The 17,422-nt window shown below is 41.7% G+C and overlaps 1 protein-coding gene and 1 long non-coding RNA gene across 2 annotated transcripts in view; one reads left to right on the top strand and one right to left on the bottom strand.

Moving 5' to 3' along the window:
* Positions 1-11,024, top strand: part of LOC105935978 (CTTNBP2 N-terminal-like protein) — a 31,634-nt gene extending 20,610 nt beyond the window's left edge. Inside the window, exons 7-11 of the mRNA XM_036151941.1 lie at positions 8,608-8,841; positions 9,091-9,198; positions 9,329-9,517; positions 9,594-9,764; positions 9,846-11,024. Of these exons, the coding sequence (XP_036007834.1) occupies positions 8,608-8,841; positions 9,091-9,198; positions 9,329-9,517; positions 9,594-9,764; positions 9,846-10,781 (1,638 nt within the window). The 3' untranslated portion in view covers positions 10,782-11,024. The remainder of the gene's footprint in view (positions 1-8,607; positions 8,842-9,090; positions 9,199-9,328; positions 9,518-9,593; positions 9,765-9,845) is intronic.
* Positions 11,025-11,259: 235 nt separating this feature from the next.
* Positions 11,260-11,475, bottom strand: LOC118567313. The gene is made up of 2 exons (XR_004933594.1): positions 11,392-11,475; positions 11,260-11,360 (listed from the first exon to the last, which is right to left on the bottom strand). It is a non-coding gene; the product is annotated as an uncharacterized LOC118567313 (long non-coding RNA).
* Positions 11,476-17,422: the final 5,947 nt, after the last annotated feature.

Here is a 17,422-nt window from a genome sequence, read left to right as displayed (position 1 = left end):
AATTTGTTGATAATTATCGATATCGATCAATGTGATTTCTCTTTTATAAATATTTTTTTTATTTTTTATATCGTCCAGCCCTGGTATCTTGCATTTGCATATTTTACTGCAGTTACAAAATAGCTCAAACTCAATCAGATTGGATGGACTGTGAACAGAAGGTGTTTAAGTCTTGTCCCAAATTGTCAGCTCTGGGTGTTTAGAGGTGTTATGTGTGAAGAGTGAGACTCCACCTCAGTCTCAGTTTTTTTTTTTTTTTTTTGCAGCCTTTAACAGGTTTTCTTCCAACCAACCTGAGCAGTGGATCTCTACAGCTCCTTAAGAGCAACCACGGACCTTTCGGCTAATTCTCTGATTAATGCTGTTTAGGAAAATAATCATATCTTGGTAGGTTTACTGGCTCGTTCCATTTTCAGATGATAGATTTAAGCATTCTGAGAGATGTTTGAAGCAGTTTGATATATTGTTCAGGAAGTTAAGTCTGCTTTTTTATCCCAGACTTTTTGTTTTCTTTGGTTTTGCAGTCAATTTACCATGCATGATGCTGTTTGCTCACTAATATTCCCTAACAAACCTGAGAGGTGTTTAGAAAATTGTTAATTTACACACACGTAGACTCTTACTGCCTCTTTCAGATGTTTGCTTTTTTTAAACCCAGTCTTCCAGTTAATAATTACGCACTATTTTGTGTTGGTGTCCATGTTCTCTGGAAAAACTCACATCCAGAATCTTGGAGTTTGTTTGGTTTAAAATAAAAGTGACAGATCGTGTTGTCTCATTTCCTGAAACGGTTAAAAATGTCACCCCCGTTACCGTCACGATGACTCACTAGCTCAAGATAAGCAAGAGTAGTAAGTGTCTTATTAAGTTATTGTGCAACGGCTCTGCAAAAGATCCGATCTGCCCTTATGATACATGTAAACCACGCTGCAGACTTGAACTCTAAGTGAAGTCTGAGCTCTGTGGCCGTTATGCTCGCTGCCTTAGTCCAAAACGACAAACTGAAGGTGCAGCCGACAGACCAGAGAACGAGCTGCCGAGGGTTTGTGCGTTGTTTCTAGAGCACATGCCTTCATTTCCCCTGTGATCTGGCCATCTAAGGCAAGAGGAGTTACAGCTTACTGGGTGCATGATGACTCAATGGGAGCCAGAGTGGGAGTGAATAAATAAAAAAAAAAAAAAAAAAAAAACTGAACTTAAGTGGAGCTTCGGAGTAACAGGGCTGTGGTTGTTTGATTTGCTCAAATTGTCAGTGTTCCAGCCGTATTAGTTGCACACCTAATTTTATACGCTTTGTAGAATTACCAATGTTTTTATCAGCCTATTCTGCAGGATTTCTATAATAAAAAATTTGAATACATGTTTTGACCTTCTTTTTTTTGTAGGGTAGGGGTTTATGTCTGGTAATATTTGGTCTTGTCTTCACACGAAGAAGCAATTGTTATCAGTTAGACGTTACCCAGTTACACAGATGTTCTCTGAGATGGTTAAAGCACTGAACATTGAAAGTCTTTATATACACAGTGTGTCCTCATCATGCATTCAAATTACATTAACAGGAGTTTAAATAACCAAAAGCATATATTTTAGTCATCAAACGTTTGCTTGACAAATTGTATAGTTTTGTATCCAGTGCACATGCGCAGGTCATGCACACAGCATCACTTTAGTCATTTTTAAAATCAATTTAATGAGTAAATTGAAAAAACTTAATTGAAAAACTTAAAACGTTATTTGTCTAACTTACAATTTAAAATCCAATACGGTTGCCATGTAAATAAAACAGAGTTACAGAAGTAGATCATTTGTGTTTTATTAAATCATAGTACTGAACAGCTCAAGGAAGCAAACAAGTTGCTTCAGGATTTAAATTTCTAAAATGTTGAGACATACATTGGTATCGACATCTTCCCTCTGTTGCACCGAGTAACTGTATTGGTATAAGAAATTCTCCGTCTAATGTACAAAACTGTTGTGTAGTGGGCGGTGCTCAGGGAACCCGATATTATAGCTGGACACTCAGGTGCTTTTAAAATTTTTATTTTCAAAAGAGAGAAGATGACATGGTAGGCAGGCAGGTATGGGCAGGAGAACAGATGATGCAGGCAGAACCAGACGTTATCAGAACTTAACCAGAAGCTGCAGGCAGAAGTACAGGTGGGCTAGGCAGATAGGCAGAGTCAGGCGACAGGCACAGGTCTTTGTCCAGACCACCGGAGAGTCCAACCAGGGCAAGGCAACAGGCAAGAACCCAAAACACGAACAAGGTCACTGACAGAAAGGCAGAATCTGGCAGCAGAGCTCAAGAGAAGGCAGGCTTAAATAGCGCCACACACAGCCGAGCCCGTAATCAGGGCAGCAACAGGTGCATGCAACCAGAGGAAATACTGAAACAGCCCAGAGTGCAGGAAGAGACGTCAGCAGCCAGCATCTGGGACAGAATCACAGCAAATGACGTGTTGATGATGTTGTGCGTCTGTAATGAAGTTTGGTTTCACTGTCAGGAACATTCAAGTTTTTAAGGAAGAAAATGTTAACCTGCTGAAAAGTACTGAACAGTATAAGCTCTTGGTAGCTTTTACATGAATTCCTTCATCAATGCAGGACGGCACGGAGGCGATCAGTCCGTGGCCTCTGTTCAAGACGCACAGGTCACTTTAATAGCGGCCTTCAGCTCGTCTGCTTTCTTTTTTGTCTAACCTCACAGATTCTTGCTGAGTTCACTGACCAATAAAGAAGTCTTACTGAAAAATAAAATCAGCATTGCCGTAGAGCTTAGCAGCAGAGTGAAGCACTAGGTGCTCTTTATTTTTTTTGCTACATGGGTGGCTTCTCTGACTTTGTACTTGGTATAACACGGTGGTCCAACATCAGCAGATTAATGGCTCTCCAAATCATTACTGACTGTGAAAACTTCACACTGGACCTGAAGAAAGTTGGAGTCTTTGCTTCTCCTATCCTTCTCCAGACTCGGAGACCTTGATTTACAAGGGAAAAGGAAAATGTGCTGAACACAAGGAAAGCAACAGCTGATGGCCAGGCCACAGTCCACTCTTCGTGAATTATCGCTGTACTCCTAGGAATATGATTCTCACTATTTCTTTTGCAACTAATTTTTATCAATTTGTTTTTCTTCCACTTAACCACTTTCATTAATTTGTGTGGATACGTCCACTCTGTGAATGGCCGGCTTCTTGAGCAATGATCTTGGTAGCTTACCCGACTCATGAAGGGCATCAGTGGTTGTCAGCAGTGTTTCCCATGACTGCACATGCTGCAGGACAAGCTTTTTATATTCAAATTTTTTTTCTAAATTGTCATATTCTAAATTTATGTTTAACTGAATTTGGGACTTTTATCATCTGTAAGCCATAGTCATCAAAATCGACTGAAATAAAGACTTAACTCTCTGTTGGTAATAAACCTGCGTAATATGTTTGCTTTTTGAATGTAAACACTAAAGTAAATTAACTTTTTGATAATATTCTAATCTATTTATATTGAATATGTACTTCTTTAGAAAGTAAAAATACTTTAGGACAGCCAAACAACAGTTTGAGAAGTTGGTACAGTCATGCTCATGTCAGTCATTGCGGATGTTTCAACTCAGCGTCAGCGTCATAAGGGAACACTTTGAAATAAACACAAATCACCATGGTAAGTAACACAGGGCAGGGTAGATTTAATTAAACAAACTTTCTATTAAACTCTCTTTTTTCCCACCTCAAAGCCTTTTCTCTATCTGGTTCAAGAGATAAAATCCTACAAGTTTTTTTTTTATTTGCGCTTTCTTATCAGTGATTTTGCAGGAAATTAGATTAAAACTTTAAGTTTTCTTATACAGTGCTCTAAATTTAATTTTGCAGAACTATCAATGGCATTCTAACTATCCACTGTGTATTTCCCCCCCCCCTTGTGACTCACTTCTGCAGCTGGTTGACTCTGTGCAGCTTTCAAAAGGAAGGAAGTGTTTTGGCAGGGCTTATATTTGGCACACAAAGCGCTGCGGCGGTCCAGCAGTCACTTTTTGGTTTTGGGGAAAGAAGAACTCTTTGGTTTCAACCCGGGACTCAAATATGGAAATGAGTCTTTAATTAACCGTCAAATTCGCACGGTGTGGTCGACTGCAGTTTCCAAGTGTTGCTACTTGAAACAGCGTCACCTTCTGTTTTGTTGAACAGCCGGCGTTGAAGTAGAAAGCGGGGATTGTGTGTTTAGATCTGAGATTCATCATCTGATTGGATTGAGTGTCATCAAAGAGACATTAATTGCCTTTTTTATCGCTGCTTCAGAGCAGCTGTCCCATCCTCCAGCAGAGAATATTAAACCCAAACATACGCGTGTCGGACGGTTTAGCAGCTTGACAAAGCAGCTCCTGGAAGATCTTGGACTCCCGACAGAAAGTGCATTTTGCGCTAGCCCCTCGTTTTGGTTTTATACAGATCCTGTTCCCACTATTGCACATCTGAAGGATTCCAGGCATGTGTCAGCAAAAGATAAGCTGGAAACGGTACAGCCGCAGCTTCCCAGACAGACACGCCGAGGTTGCCAAGAACTGAAGCCAACAAACAAAGCGTGAATAATGATACGAGACTGTGATGCAGAACTGAAGGCGTACGGGTGTTTCACTGTATGATGTAATGATATTGCAAATGTGAGTGCTAAGTGTTAGGTGGCATTGGAAAGGTTTCCTGAAATCCATATTTTTTAAGCCCAAGCACCACTTTCTGACAGCGGAGGGTTGTTGTGGAGAAAGTACAGCATTCCTTTGTGTTGTGTTGTGCACAACCATCCATGACCCAAGGCGAGGGAGAACTAATAAATGGAGAGAACAAGGTTATTATTTATTATTAATTCATGCATAAAGTATTGAAACTGATGATTTTTTGGCGCTGGCTGTCAAGTGACACATCAGACAGTCACTGCTGGGAACAGGGAACGGCTGGAAGCCAAGTTTCTTCAGCTTATAAAAAATAATATGTTATCAAACTTTTGTCAGTGATGCAGAACTATTTTTAGCTAATGTTTTTGGAAAAGTCAAACTTTGCATTATAACTAGGAGTCTGCGCCTACTCCAACTGTCCGGAACAGCACGTAATCCGGTTACTGAGTTTCTGAGGGATCGCGCGGCTTTCTTTTATCTTCCCATTTTAGAGGTATATTTGAAAACTCCCCAGGAGTGCAGTGTGTTTTTTCCTGTTTCGCCTCTCTCTGCTGTCTAATTCGCCTTCAACCCATCCTTGGGAGACCAGATCAAAAAAATGGCAGCAAAGCCTCCATGCCGTGCCCGGCTCTTCTGCCTCCGATGAGCCAATACTGACGACGTAGGAAATGACAAGCCCAGAGCTTCTGATCTGAACTTTGGTTCTCTTGTCAGCGCTAATTCATCATTCCTCCCTGCACTTCCCATTAATCAGCAGGGCCCATGCAGTTTCACAGAGTTACTGGTGAATCATTTTAATCTGATTTGACTGGACCTTTTGCGTTCTGTAGCAATAGTCGTAAAATAATGTTTTGGTGTCAAGTTTACATCTCATTTGTCTTGCAGCGGCATCTCTAAGACGCACATCAAAACCTTACTATAAGTTGCTGTTAATTTCTCATAACACTCATTTCCACTGTTCACTGATTGAATTTTGGAGGTTTTTCTCCTCCTCTACCATCCTCCTTTCTGTGATGGTATTTGTGTTTGCAAGATAAACTGGGGCTCTCATCCAGCCTTGTTTGGCACCCTTTCCAGAGTTTGAACTTTTAAAATAAAGCTCTGACTAAATATATGCTCAAGTCTGTATGACTATACTGTTATCTATTTATTTATACTGGTAGTCATTTCCTGATTCATGAAGATACGACACACATCTGTGCCCTTACTCGATCTTGTTCTCTGGTCTTTCCGGTTTTAAGAAGTGGCATTGAGAAATGGGATTTTTGAATCTTGTAATATGTAGAACCCAGTTGCACAGTAATAGATTACTAAGTAATAGTTCCAAGATACACTGATCAGCTCAGGAAATATAAAATACAGTGCTGTGACAAAGGGTTTGGCCTCTGACATATTGCCTCTGTTTTTGTTTTTCACACTTAAATGTTTCACATCATCAAACTAATTTTAATAATGGATAAAGATAACCCGTGTAAGTACAGAAAGTTATATTTAAATGATGATTTCATTTATTAAGGGGGAAAAAAATGCTATCCAAACTAAACTGGCCCTCTGTGAAAAAGGAATTAATCCCCAAACCTAATAACTAGCTGTGCTACACTTTTTAAAGCAGCAAATTACATCATTTTCTTTTTCTTTTTTTTTTCTTTCAGGGGTGCATGACCCCCTGAATGACTCAATCTATAACCAGGAATCAGAGTCAGCAGGTCAGACCTCAAAGGGAAAACCCAGATTCAGTATTGGCGAGGAAATGCCTGGTGCATTTGTCATTTTTACACATCTTTATCATCCAGCTTTGTGGACAGCACTGTGCAGCTATTGTTTATCTGCAAACTGTTTCTTGTTTATAATTATTTATGTGGTCTTTATGTAAAATTGATCATTTTAGAATAATTTTATGGAGGCACTGATACAAGTTGGGTTTTTCCTACAGTGTTAGGTCCACGCTTTCTTTTTAGTGTATATCCTTTTAATTCCTCATCAACCCCCAGGCATAATTTTACTTTCAGTTAATGAATTGCAGTGCCCAGAGGATTGTGAAGAATTAGAGCAGGATATCATTTGGTGCTGAAGGTGGGGGGACTTATTGGTGGGGAAAAAAGCAGATGGACCACAAACTTATGTAAGTTAAACACCTGAATGGCTAAATATCGCAGCACAGAGGCCTATCTACGTTCTTCTTGACTCCAGTTTAATTTCTCATGCCGGCTTGGTATCAGTCATTTGGAACTCTGCGATTCACTCTGCCAGGGAGGATAAAGTGTTTTCCCCTAATCTCCTGATCCTCCTGTGTTGAAACCTCACCAAGACGTAGCTCGGCTGGAGGCCCACTCCGTCTTCCTCTCCTCACTCACACTTCAGACCCCCTTTTCCACAGCAGGGGCCCAAAGACATCTGCTGAACTTGAAAATTGTCGCTGCCATTATCTCTTTTCTGTCATGAGTTAAACAGACAGCAGGTCCGCCTTGGAAAAAGGCCAGTCTGGAGCAGCTGTCCTGCTAAAGATAGACAGATACAGACCATCTGTTGCTCCTTCCTCCGCTCAGCACCATTTCTCTTACGTTTTTTTTTTTTTTTTTTGCGTTTCCTCTCTTTGTTCTTCATCCCGTACATGCTTCTTTAATGCCGTTGAGTCATTGGAGGTGATGATTACAACGTGCAAAATGCAGCATTTTTTGTTAACCGTAGTTTTAAAGTAGACAAATAATACTTTAGAAGAGGCTGTTTTGCATGCCTTGCAGTTTAGCAGTCTGTTGAAGATTTTTCTGTAATTGGCAACTATGATTGCTCTTCTTAACCGTCAGTGTCACCGTTAGCTGATCACCTCAGTGCTGACCCTGAGCCAGCTCTAACCCTAAACCCGTTTTCCCTTCATCAATATGAGTAATTTTTGTCATGCTTAAAACAGAACACATTACTGGATCAATGTGTGCTTCTGTGCTTTTTTGTCTCTCTTGTTGTGTCTCTGCTCTGTCTTCTCTATCCCCCAGTCGGTCGAGGCAGATGACCGTTCATACTGAGCCCGGTTCTGCCGGAGGTTTTCCTTTCTGCTAATGGGTGGTTTTTCTTTCCACTGTTGCTTCATGCTTGCTCAGTATGAGGGATTGCTGCAAAGTCATGTACAATGCAGACGACTCTCTCTGTAACTCTACGCTTTTCCAGGAGTGAATGCTTCTTGTTGGGACTTTGATGCAATCAACTGGTTCCCTTATATAGGACATTTTTGACCAATCTGTATAATCTGACCCAATCTGTATAATATGATTGAATTTGACTTTGTAAAGTGCCTTTGAGATGACATGTTTCATGAATTGGCGCTATATAATTAAAATTGAATTGAATTGAATAAAAAATAACAGACCTGTACTCAGGTCAACCTGATCAATGAACTTGGTTTATGAACCAAGTGAAATGCAATCAATTTTTTGAATGCTCATGTTTTGTGAAAACCTGCACTGAAATTCACGTTTAAAAAAATGCAAGAGGTAGTTTACACTAGTATGTATCCCATCATATGAGAATAAATATCTACAGTGGCAGATCTGCTCCTAACACAGCGTTAATAAGCGCATGGCGTCGCTCTGTGCTTGAACGGTATGGAGACATTTAATAAGTGCATTATGCATTTATGTATATTTATATAAATTACAGAGAAAGCAAAAAGCATTGCATTATCAAAGACTATCTGTGACTATTGACCAATTTCACTTATGCTGATTGCATGAAAATAGGCCATCTACTGAAAGCTGGTGGAAATTATAGCAAGCATACATGAAGAGGACAAAAAGAATATCCTGTTTACCTGATGTGTTTAAAATTTTATATATATAATTTAACTCTTCCCTCTGAGTTTGAGATACCAGTGCCTAAGGGCGGAATCACACAGCATGCACAAGTTGCTAAATCCTTGTGAATAAAAACTTCTCCCTTCGTCTCCTCCTCAGGCCCAGTGTAAAGAGCTGTTTATCCAGGAGCGCTACGTAAGGTACAACCTCAGCGACCCCTTCCAGGCCTTGCAGCGAGACAGTGAAATAGTCGGAGGCCCAAATAAGGAACCCGGCCGTTCTTCCCCTGCCTCCAACCCTCTGGTAGTTCTCAAACTAGTGGTGAGCCACTGCAGGAGGATGCAGGAGAAGATGCTGGCCCAGCTGGCTGCAGCCGAGAGCAGGCACAGAAGGGTGAGCTCCAATATTCGGTTCAGACTCTAAGAAATCCAGAATAAACTCCTGATGCCGAAACTAGAAAATAAGATGTGGTTGGGAAGCAAATGATAGAAATAAACCTTCCAGAAACAAAATCTGTGTGAAAGCAGTGCAATGCTTACGTGTGATGTGATAATGGATTTTTTTTTTTCCACTGAAAGAAAAAGATGGCTGAACTCCCAGGAGAGAGTTTTACCTTTTCTTTCGATTTTGTGTTTGCTGTAGGTTATTGCGGACCTGGAGGAGGAGAAGAGGAGGCATGCCGAGGACACAGCAGAGGGAGATGATGTCACTTACATCCTGGAAAAGGAGAGGGAGCGCCTACAACAACAGGTACTCTGGCTGACATTCGCCTGACTGGCTGCATTTCTAGCAATACGAGCTGGACTCTAGGCAGGAGACAGAATGCCTTCCAACTAATGTCAGTTCCTTGACATGTTTTTTTTTTTCTCTTGGCTTGCAGCTGGAATTTGAGCGGAGTCAGGTCCGCCGGCTGGAAAAAGAGCAGAGACGGATTAGTGAGCAGCTCGAAGAAGAACGGGCTCAGCATAAGCAGCTCTCCTGCGCTCTGGCCAAAGAGTGCAAGTGGGCGAGTGCCAGGGCTCTGGAGGAAGGTCACCGGCTGACGGAGCTGAACCGAAAACTCGACAAGGTCCCAGCATCTTGGATCCAGCTTCGTCGCCCCTTTTGTTCGTATTTTAAACAGCTGGCTTTGCTTTTATCTTCAGGAAAAAGATGTCTGTCAGACTCTGCGGAAAGAGCTGGAGGAGGAAAGGATGAGAGCCCTGAGGATGGAGGCGAGGGTGGAGGAGCAGCTCGCCGAGTTCGACACGGAGAGGGAGCAGCTTCGCTCGCGGCTGAAGAGGGAAGAAGCTCATTGCTCCAATCTCCAGCAACAGGTGCGACCGCTTGGATAAGCTGCGCGTTGTGGAGCTGCGCTTACGTTTAGTTACCACAACATGAATCTCGTTTATGATCAGGTGGAGGAGCTGAAGAGGAAGCTGGAAGAAGTGCGGGGAGCCTGCACCACCCGAGACGATGCAGCAGGACGAGAGCAGGTTCCCGCAGGGAGCTTATCGGCGGACGACGTTAAGGTTGAGGAGATTGAGGAAGAGCAACCACTGGACCAGCCAAAGCCCAGTCCCGGTTGTCCTGGGGAGACCAACGGGCTTCACGCGTCGAACGTTCATCCAGAGAAGATGTCCTGTCAGAACGGAAACGACAACCCCTCTCCTCTTCAGACGCAGGCGTCCTTCTCCCACTGCGGTCCGGCGCTCCCACCTCAGACTCGTTCCCCGCCTTGCACTTCGCCTGTTCTGGCCAAACGCACCACGGGCAGCGTGAACCAGGGAAGCTATCAGTCCCCGTACCAGGCGGGGATAAATCAGCGTTTCCACGCCGCCCGCTACAAGTTCCAGGGTTCCATTGAGCAAGACTCCCAGTCCCAGCCTGTTCCGCCCGCCGCCTCGCCCTCGCCCAAGGAGTCCTCTCCCGTGACCGGCAGCTCCTCTCCTGAAGCCAGCCCGGTCAGGCAGATGGCGCGGAGCACAGTCACCCAGGTCCTGTCTCGTTTCACCTCCGTCCAGCAGAGCGCCGCCACCAAACATGCCGCGCCGAATAACTCCCCGTTTGGTACAGACTACCGCAGCCTCTCGGCGCCCCTGTCACCTGTCGCCGGGAGGGCCGCGGGGGCGGTTCCCCAGGGGGTCCGATCGCCGACCATCTCCAGGACGGAAAGGGGAAACCCTCCGCCCATCCCTCCTAAGAAACCCGGTCTGGCCCAGGCTCCCCTGTCTCCAGCGGCGGCGGCCAAATCCGGCAGCCATTTCTCCGAGAGCCCCCTGTCGGGTAGCTGCGGCCTCAGCTCAACCCAGGAGGGCGTCAAAGAGCTGGACATGGTGGTCTCATCAAATTAACACATTATGCAAGCCTTCAGGATACTACTTTCATTGCAGGATCAACTAATGATTAGAACTGAAACTTGTAAATTTCAAGAAACTTAAAGCATTTCTTTTTTTTTGATGTTGATGCATTTTAAACATCAATGTTTAAAATTAAATGTATTTTAAATATCGACAGAAACAGTTTTTTTTAGGTGGCATCAAAGAAGTAATGGCTTTAAAAAGGTTTTCCAGTGAGTCTTCTTTATAATAAAAAAAAAAAAAATCATCACTGAATGTCACAAATTCAACGTGTTTATGTGCCACCAAGTCTTACTTCACTGTACCGTCTTAATTTGAACTGTTATTAATGCTTCAGTGTCTATTAATCACTCATGTCATCTAAGTTGACTGATGCTGTAATTACTTGATATTCTAATGTTGTTATATCGCATAGTACCGATTATCACAGAGACTGATAACATGCAGTTACCGTTGGAGGAGATTTTTTTTTTTATTCAGTTGTATGTCTTTGTCATTATAGGAATTGCTTAACTATAAACCTTTTGTTATGTGTAGTTTTCAGGGGTTTTCTGTCAAGTTGGTTATTTCTGCCTTTATCACATGTTTATCACATGTTTATCACATGTTATACGATAACTTGTTGGCTGGAAAGTGACATATTTAATAAATTACTCTCAAAGATACAGTGTCATTGTTATTGACACCCTAACATATATATATATATATCTATCTATCTATCTATCTATCTATCTATCTATCTATCTATCTATCTATCTATCTATCTATCTATCTATCTATCTATCTATCTATCTATCTATCTATCTATCTATCTATCTATCTATCTATCTAGATAGATAGATAGATAGATAGATAGATAGATAGATAGATAGATAGATAGATAGATAGATAGATAGATAGATAGATATAATGCGTACTTAAACAACTTTTGAAGTCTGATGAGTTAAACCTGTTCATGTCCTTATTAGCTGTCTCAAAGCCATGACGGCCCCTTTTATGTGCCGTTGCTATGTACTTTAAATCCTTCGCATTGGCTTTCCATAACCCTCGATCTTGCAAGCATATCAGCATAAATTAGGTTGGAAACGCTCATTTCACTGTCAGCAAGGATGTGAAAGAGGGTGTTTGAATCTGATGAGCCCTGTGATGGTTGATGGTTTGTCTATGGGGTACGTGCCCTTTCTGATGATAGTTGGGACAGACACTGAAACTTGGAAAGCTTCAACAGGACAAAGTGGGCCATAAACATAATCAATTAGTTTGTTATTTTAATTAATTTTTCTTGGTGCAAATTTTTTTTTCTTGGTGAAAAAGGATAATAAACCGTTGGTTATAGATCGGTTCAACAGCCACAGTTGTTAAATTGTACTGCTCCTTAAAGTCCGCCAGAGGTCACTCTTTCACATGTTTTTGTCAGGTTGACTTTTTTTTTTCTCATTTCATAAATGCAGTTATTTCTATCGTAATGCTGAATTATTCCTTTCGTTTTCTTACGTTTGCTTTTCACTGATATTTTACACATTAATATTTAAGTTCAATTCACATGCTGAGGTGTTATCCAGTCACACATTTTGCACTAACTGAATGGTACATACATAAGTTCACTTAAATCTTGCTGTTTCTATCTTTTGGTTTGTTTTTGCATGACAGCAGTTTGTTTTACTGCTGAAATCAAAGCAGTCTTTTTTTGTTTTTTTTGTTTGCAAGGACAAGTTGTGAAATTTTAAAAGTGGCCTGAAATGTTATTTTTTCATTCTCAAGTGTTGCTTTAATCAGTAAACAGAGCTTGTGTGGTGCACTGTTAAAAGTGATGCTACTTAAGAAAGAAAAATGAGAGGATTAGTCAGCAACATCAGAGCACATATTGTTTCTGTGTCTCACACACACACACACACACACACACACACACACACACACACACACACACACACACACACACACACACACACACACAGGCACTTGCTGACTTGGCTTTTCCGACACACTGAATCCCCCTCCTGGCTCTTGGGGAAAAGGGTTAGCTGGTTAACGGAACGGGTCACCTCTCTTTCATTCAGCTCACCTAATTAACATTCCAGTGTAGGACAGCAAAGCTGCATCCCAAATCCAGAACAGGCACGCCTAGTCGTTCCGCGAAGCCTCATCTTCTCAGCTTCTCAGGCCTCCATAAACACAAGCTCACGCTGATGAGCTGTAAGAACTGCTCTTTGAGCATTTCAGCAACTTTTGGATTTGACGTGAAGCCTATTTGTATACAAAAGCAACTGGACATTGACTAAACAGTGTATAGGTTGCAATGTTAGAGCATAAGAAAATGCCATCATTTAGAAGATTGAACTACCGCAGACCAGTGTTACCCAAGAGTAACTTCCATTTGGAATCCACAAGGAAAAAAGAAAGAATAAATACAAAGATGATATTATGGGAATAGCTCGAACGGCCTAGAATGAAAAATGGAGTTGTTTCCTTCAGCAGAAACGTTGCTGGGATCTCCTCTTGGTAGGATTGTGGAGACGTGCTTGTGATGAAAGACCTCACAGTGCAGTGCAAGGGAAGTTTAAGAGAACATTTCCCCATTTTCTCACATAAAACCCCCAAATGTCAGTATATTTTATTAAGATTTTATATGACGGTGTAGCAAGTGATTCCAAAATAGATGAGAGATGATGAAGGTGGTCTTTAGAATACTTAAATTGCTTTAGAAGTCCTATATTTCTTAAATTTAGAACTCTGATAGAGAACATGAGTGAACAAACAGCAGACAGCCAGAAATGAAATTGTGGAGATGTTTAAAGCAGGGTAAGATTCTAAAACAACATCCTAAGCTCTTGGACCTTTCATGGAACTCTGCCCAATCAGTAATCCGAAAAGAGAAAGCCTATTGAGATATGGCCTTCAAACCTTAACTGAAGGGACGGGCCAAAAGAGCGTCAGAGATGCAGCCAGCAGGTTCATGATGACTATGGAGGACCCGCAGAGAACTCCTGCTCAGGTGGGAGAATCTGCTGAGATGGCAACTTAATGGCTAAGCACTCCTGAAATGCGGCCTTCATGGAAGAGTGACGAAAACAAAATCGCCACTGATTGAAAGCCATCTCAAAAGTGCCTTGAGATGACATGTTTCATGAATTGGCTCTATATAAATAAAGTTGAATTGAATTGAACTGGAAGTCCCATTTGCAGTTTGCCACGAGCCATTTCAGGAAACATGCGGAAGAAGGAGCTCATTGTTAGATGGCATCATTTTACCGTATCTGCTTTTAGTCCAACTTTGCGAGAACAAAGCACGCTTCCCCACGGGGACAAATATAAATATATTGAAATTAATTGGCATTAAAATTTTTGATTTACACATCAGTTGCTGTGTGTGGAAAAAAAACAAACAAACACACACACACACAAACTTCATGTCACCCTGAACACGTCTCCCATCATGACCCATGGTGGTAGTGGCCGTGTCGATCCATGAGGAGAGGAAAGGGACAGGAAAGCTGGTCATGGTGGATGGGAAGATGGACGGCACTAAATACAATGCAATCCTGGAAGGAATCCAGTTAGAGGGAGCAAAAGGTAAAAAAAAAATATCTGTCTAGGAATGTGAAAAACTACTAGAAACATTCCTCAGAAGACTCCCAGGTGAAATGAAATTGAACAGTATATATCAATAAAATTTCTGGATCACTAATATGCATTGCTTTGTTTCAGTCTATCACATGTAATCCTAATAAAATACTTTGAAGTTTGGCGTTACACCAGGAAAACATTTCTAAATAGCTTGAATTGATGCTTTTGCAAGGAATTCTACATAAATAACAGAAGTTGGACTTGAAAAAGAATGCTGCGGACACGTGTTTGCTTAGTGTGTATTTCCAGAGGGCTGTCTCGCTCCACAACGTCAGACGGACCCCGTATCTGCAGTGTCATGTGGCGCAAATGAGATTGTGAGGCTGGGGTCAAGGAGGGAGCACATAACCTGTCAGGAGTTAAACCGTAAATTTACAGCCTTCTTTTTAAAGAGCTTTCTCAAGAAAGCACAAAATATTCCACAAAACTTCATTTCTGTCCCGTGATCTCGACGCCGTCGCTTCTCCTGACTTGTAAGACACAATCGCTATTTTTGTGTTCAGTGTCCTAATCGGTTTGCTGTCATTTGTCTGTTTTAATCCAAAATTAGGCCCGGCCATTTAATGGCCTCAGAATAGCAGCGAGGACCCCACACGTGGGCCCTTAAAAAACCCACAGCTGGAGCTGGCTCAGAGCGAGACACAAGGAGAGGGAGGGATGGATGATGAGTGGTATGCCCACGATCACCTGCTCCCTCCGAAGCAATTTGTTATAGAGTTGTCACTGTAACATCCATAGCTCGGCCCAGGGTAAAGAAAGCAGGGGTCACATGTAATGAGGATCCATGCTTGGCTCCAAATCTAGGTCTGACTCACTGAAGAAGGACAAACAGTCGGGCGACTTAAAGCGGACCTGTTTAGTGGACGAATCCATCTGCACTTCAATCTGCGCCGGAGAGAGAGATCAAGAGGGGGTTTTGTTTAAGAGGGGAAGCAATCCTTTTTATTTTGATCGTATAATAAATTATTTCATAAGTACATGTGAGCTCCCAGATCACCTTCGTTACAATGGCTGCCTGAACCGGAGGTATTTTTAGGCCGCTGCATTGTTGGTGACCTTTGCTTACATCCCCAACTAACACCCCTGGATTTGCACTGATTAAAATGACCTCTCACACCACTTATTCCGCGCACGGCGGGAACATTGTATCTCCTCCCTGCGCCTATCCCGACCCGCTGCATGCACTTAAGTGACTCGCCGAAGCATCAGGGACACGAGCTGAAAACGTCCTTGAGGCGGGTCAGAAGTTTCCAGACAAACCCGTCTCTGGACTGGGACCGCTGATATGAGCTGAACTGCAAACATGCACTCCAGCGGCATTACAGGAGAGGTTCAAGTGTTTGGAACTGAAGGGAGGGTGTTTTACTCCCCCCCCCACACCTGCCTCTGCAGCACATGGCATGGAGGAATCTTCATTGACTTATTAATCATTTTCTAACACAGAGTGGCTATACTGGGCATCAGACCAAATATGGGAAAACGGAACAATATGACAGTTGAGAGCGAGATAAGGTGTACACCAAAGGACGACCACAATGGCGCATTTATTTATAGACTTGTCTATTTAAATAAGTGCTTTACAGTAGGTCTGGTTTCGGACTCGAATGAAAGACAAGTTATGTTTCTGCTCATTTGCAAAGTGTCTCTGATGATGGGTCGGTTACTTTTTACTTTGGGTTCAAACATCCTTTCTCTGCAAGAAAAATAACTGAGGTTTTAGCTTTCTCTGTGCAAGAAAGAAGCTTTGAGGAAAGGTTTGGTGGCACACGGACACATGAATACTTTCAGAAGTAAATCCATGTATAGATTCAGCTGTATAAATCATAGGTTTTTAAAGCGCTGGAAAGGTGATTGGGAGAAATCAACTCCTGTGCAATTGCAGACATGGTAAAAAATAAATAAATGAATAAAAATCCCCTCCCAAGGGTTTTGATTTTTTTTTTTTTCATTCTAGGGCTCAAATATATGAATGATTGCACCGTTGTAAAATGATCAAAATTTAGCCTCAAATGTACAATACCACAAACACAGATTCCTCGATACCATTATTTTTAAAAAAGAAAAAAAAAAGAAAAGAAACTAGAGCACCCACAAAAACAAAGATTATAGCTTTTTTCAGCTAATTGCCATCATGGATGACAGTTACAAGAAATATCACGACAGATGACTAATTCATTTTGACATTTGCTAGTTGTTTTTTGGATCTACAGACAGAAAGTGGAGATGCTTGAAGCAGGTGTCTGAGCAGCTGTTTCTGTTATATATAACTACATATTGTCAGGGTCATGATAAAGAAATCATTTTCCACCATACACTGGCTCTGTTAAAATTACAGGATTCTGTGATGGAAAACATGTGACCATGATAAATCAGGTCACGACTTATTCCACATTTAATTGAACTAAAACACACAGGAATCAATCATCATGCCTCATCTTGATTTAATAATATTTTTGCAATAATACTTGGCAAAACTGGGGAATCTCTTCTCCCCAGCTCCATTTGGTCCAGTTTAGTGTTTAACTCTGGCAAAACTTGAATTTTCCTCACAAGAAGTCTTCTTTTAATTTATAGATTTGCCTGAACGAAGGAGCAGAGCTACTGGATGACTTTTTTCTTACAAAGAACACACCGCAGCAAAGCTAAAATCTTGTTTAGCATGATTGAAGAGTGGTCTGATGAATCCACAGCTGAACACTTTTTATAGGTAAACTCGACACTAGAAATAAACTGATCATGATTTCTGGTTTCTTGTTTTTTTTTAGCTGTAACATGAGTTTTCTCGAGGCGGAGCAAGATATGACTGGTTTTGCCTCAAAACCTTCAGATGTCTGCTTGAAAGGTAAAATGATAAATGTTATACCTTGAATCACACTGCTTTTAAAGCATGAGATTTTTGTCACATTTACCACAACCAGTACTTGGAAAAGTCCTATAGGTCCTTCAGTGTTGCTGCACCTTGGCAGACCGACCAACCTTCCAGCTTCTGTCTTGTCTTTTAGTTCTTTTTG

The sequence above is a fragment of the Fundulus heteroclitus genome, chromosome 20 (genome assembly GCF_011125445.2).
Source record: "Fundulus heteroclitus isolate FHET01 chromosome 20, MU-UCD_Fhet_4.1, whole genome shotgun sequence".
Classification (NCBI taxonomy): Eukaryota; Metazoa; Chordata; class Actinopteri; order Cyprinodontiformes; family Fundulidae; genus Fundulus; species Fundulus heteroclitus.
Note: the sequence above shows the minus strand (reverse complement) of the source record. Positions and strands in the feature narration are given on the sequence as shown.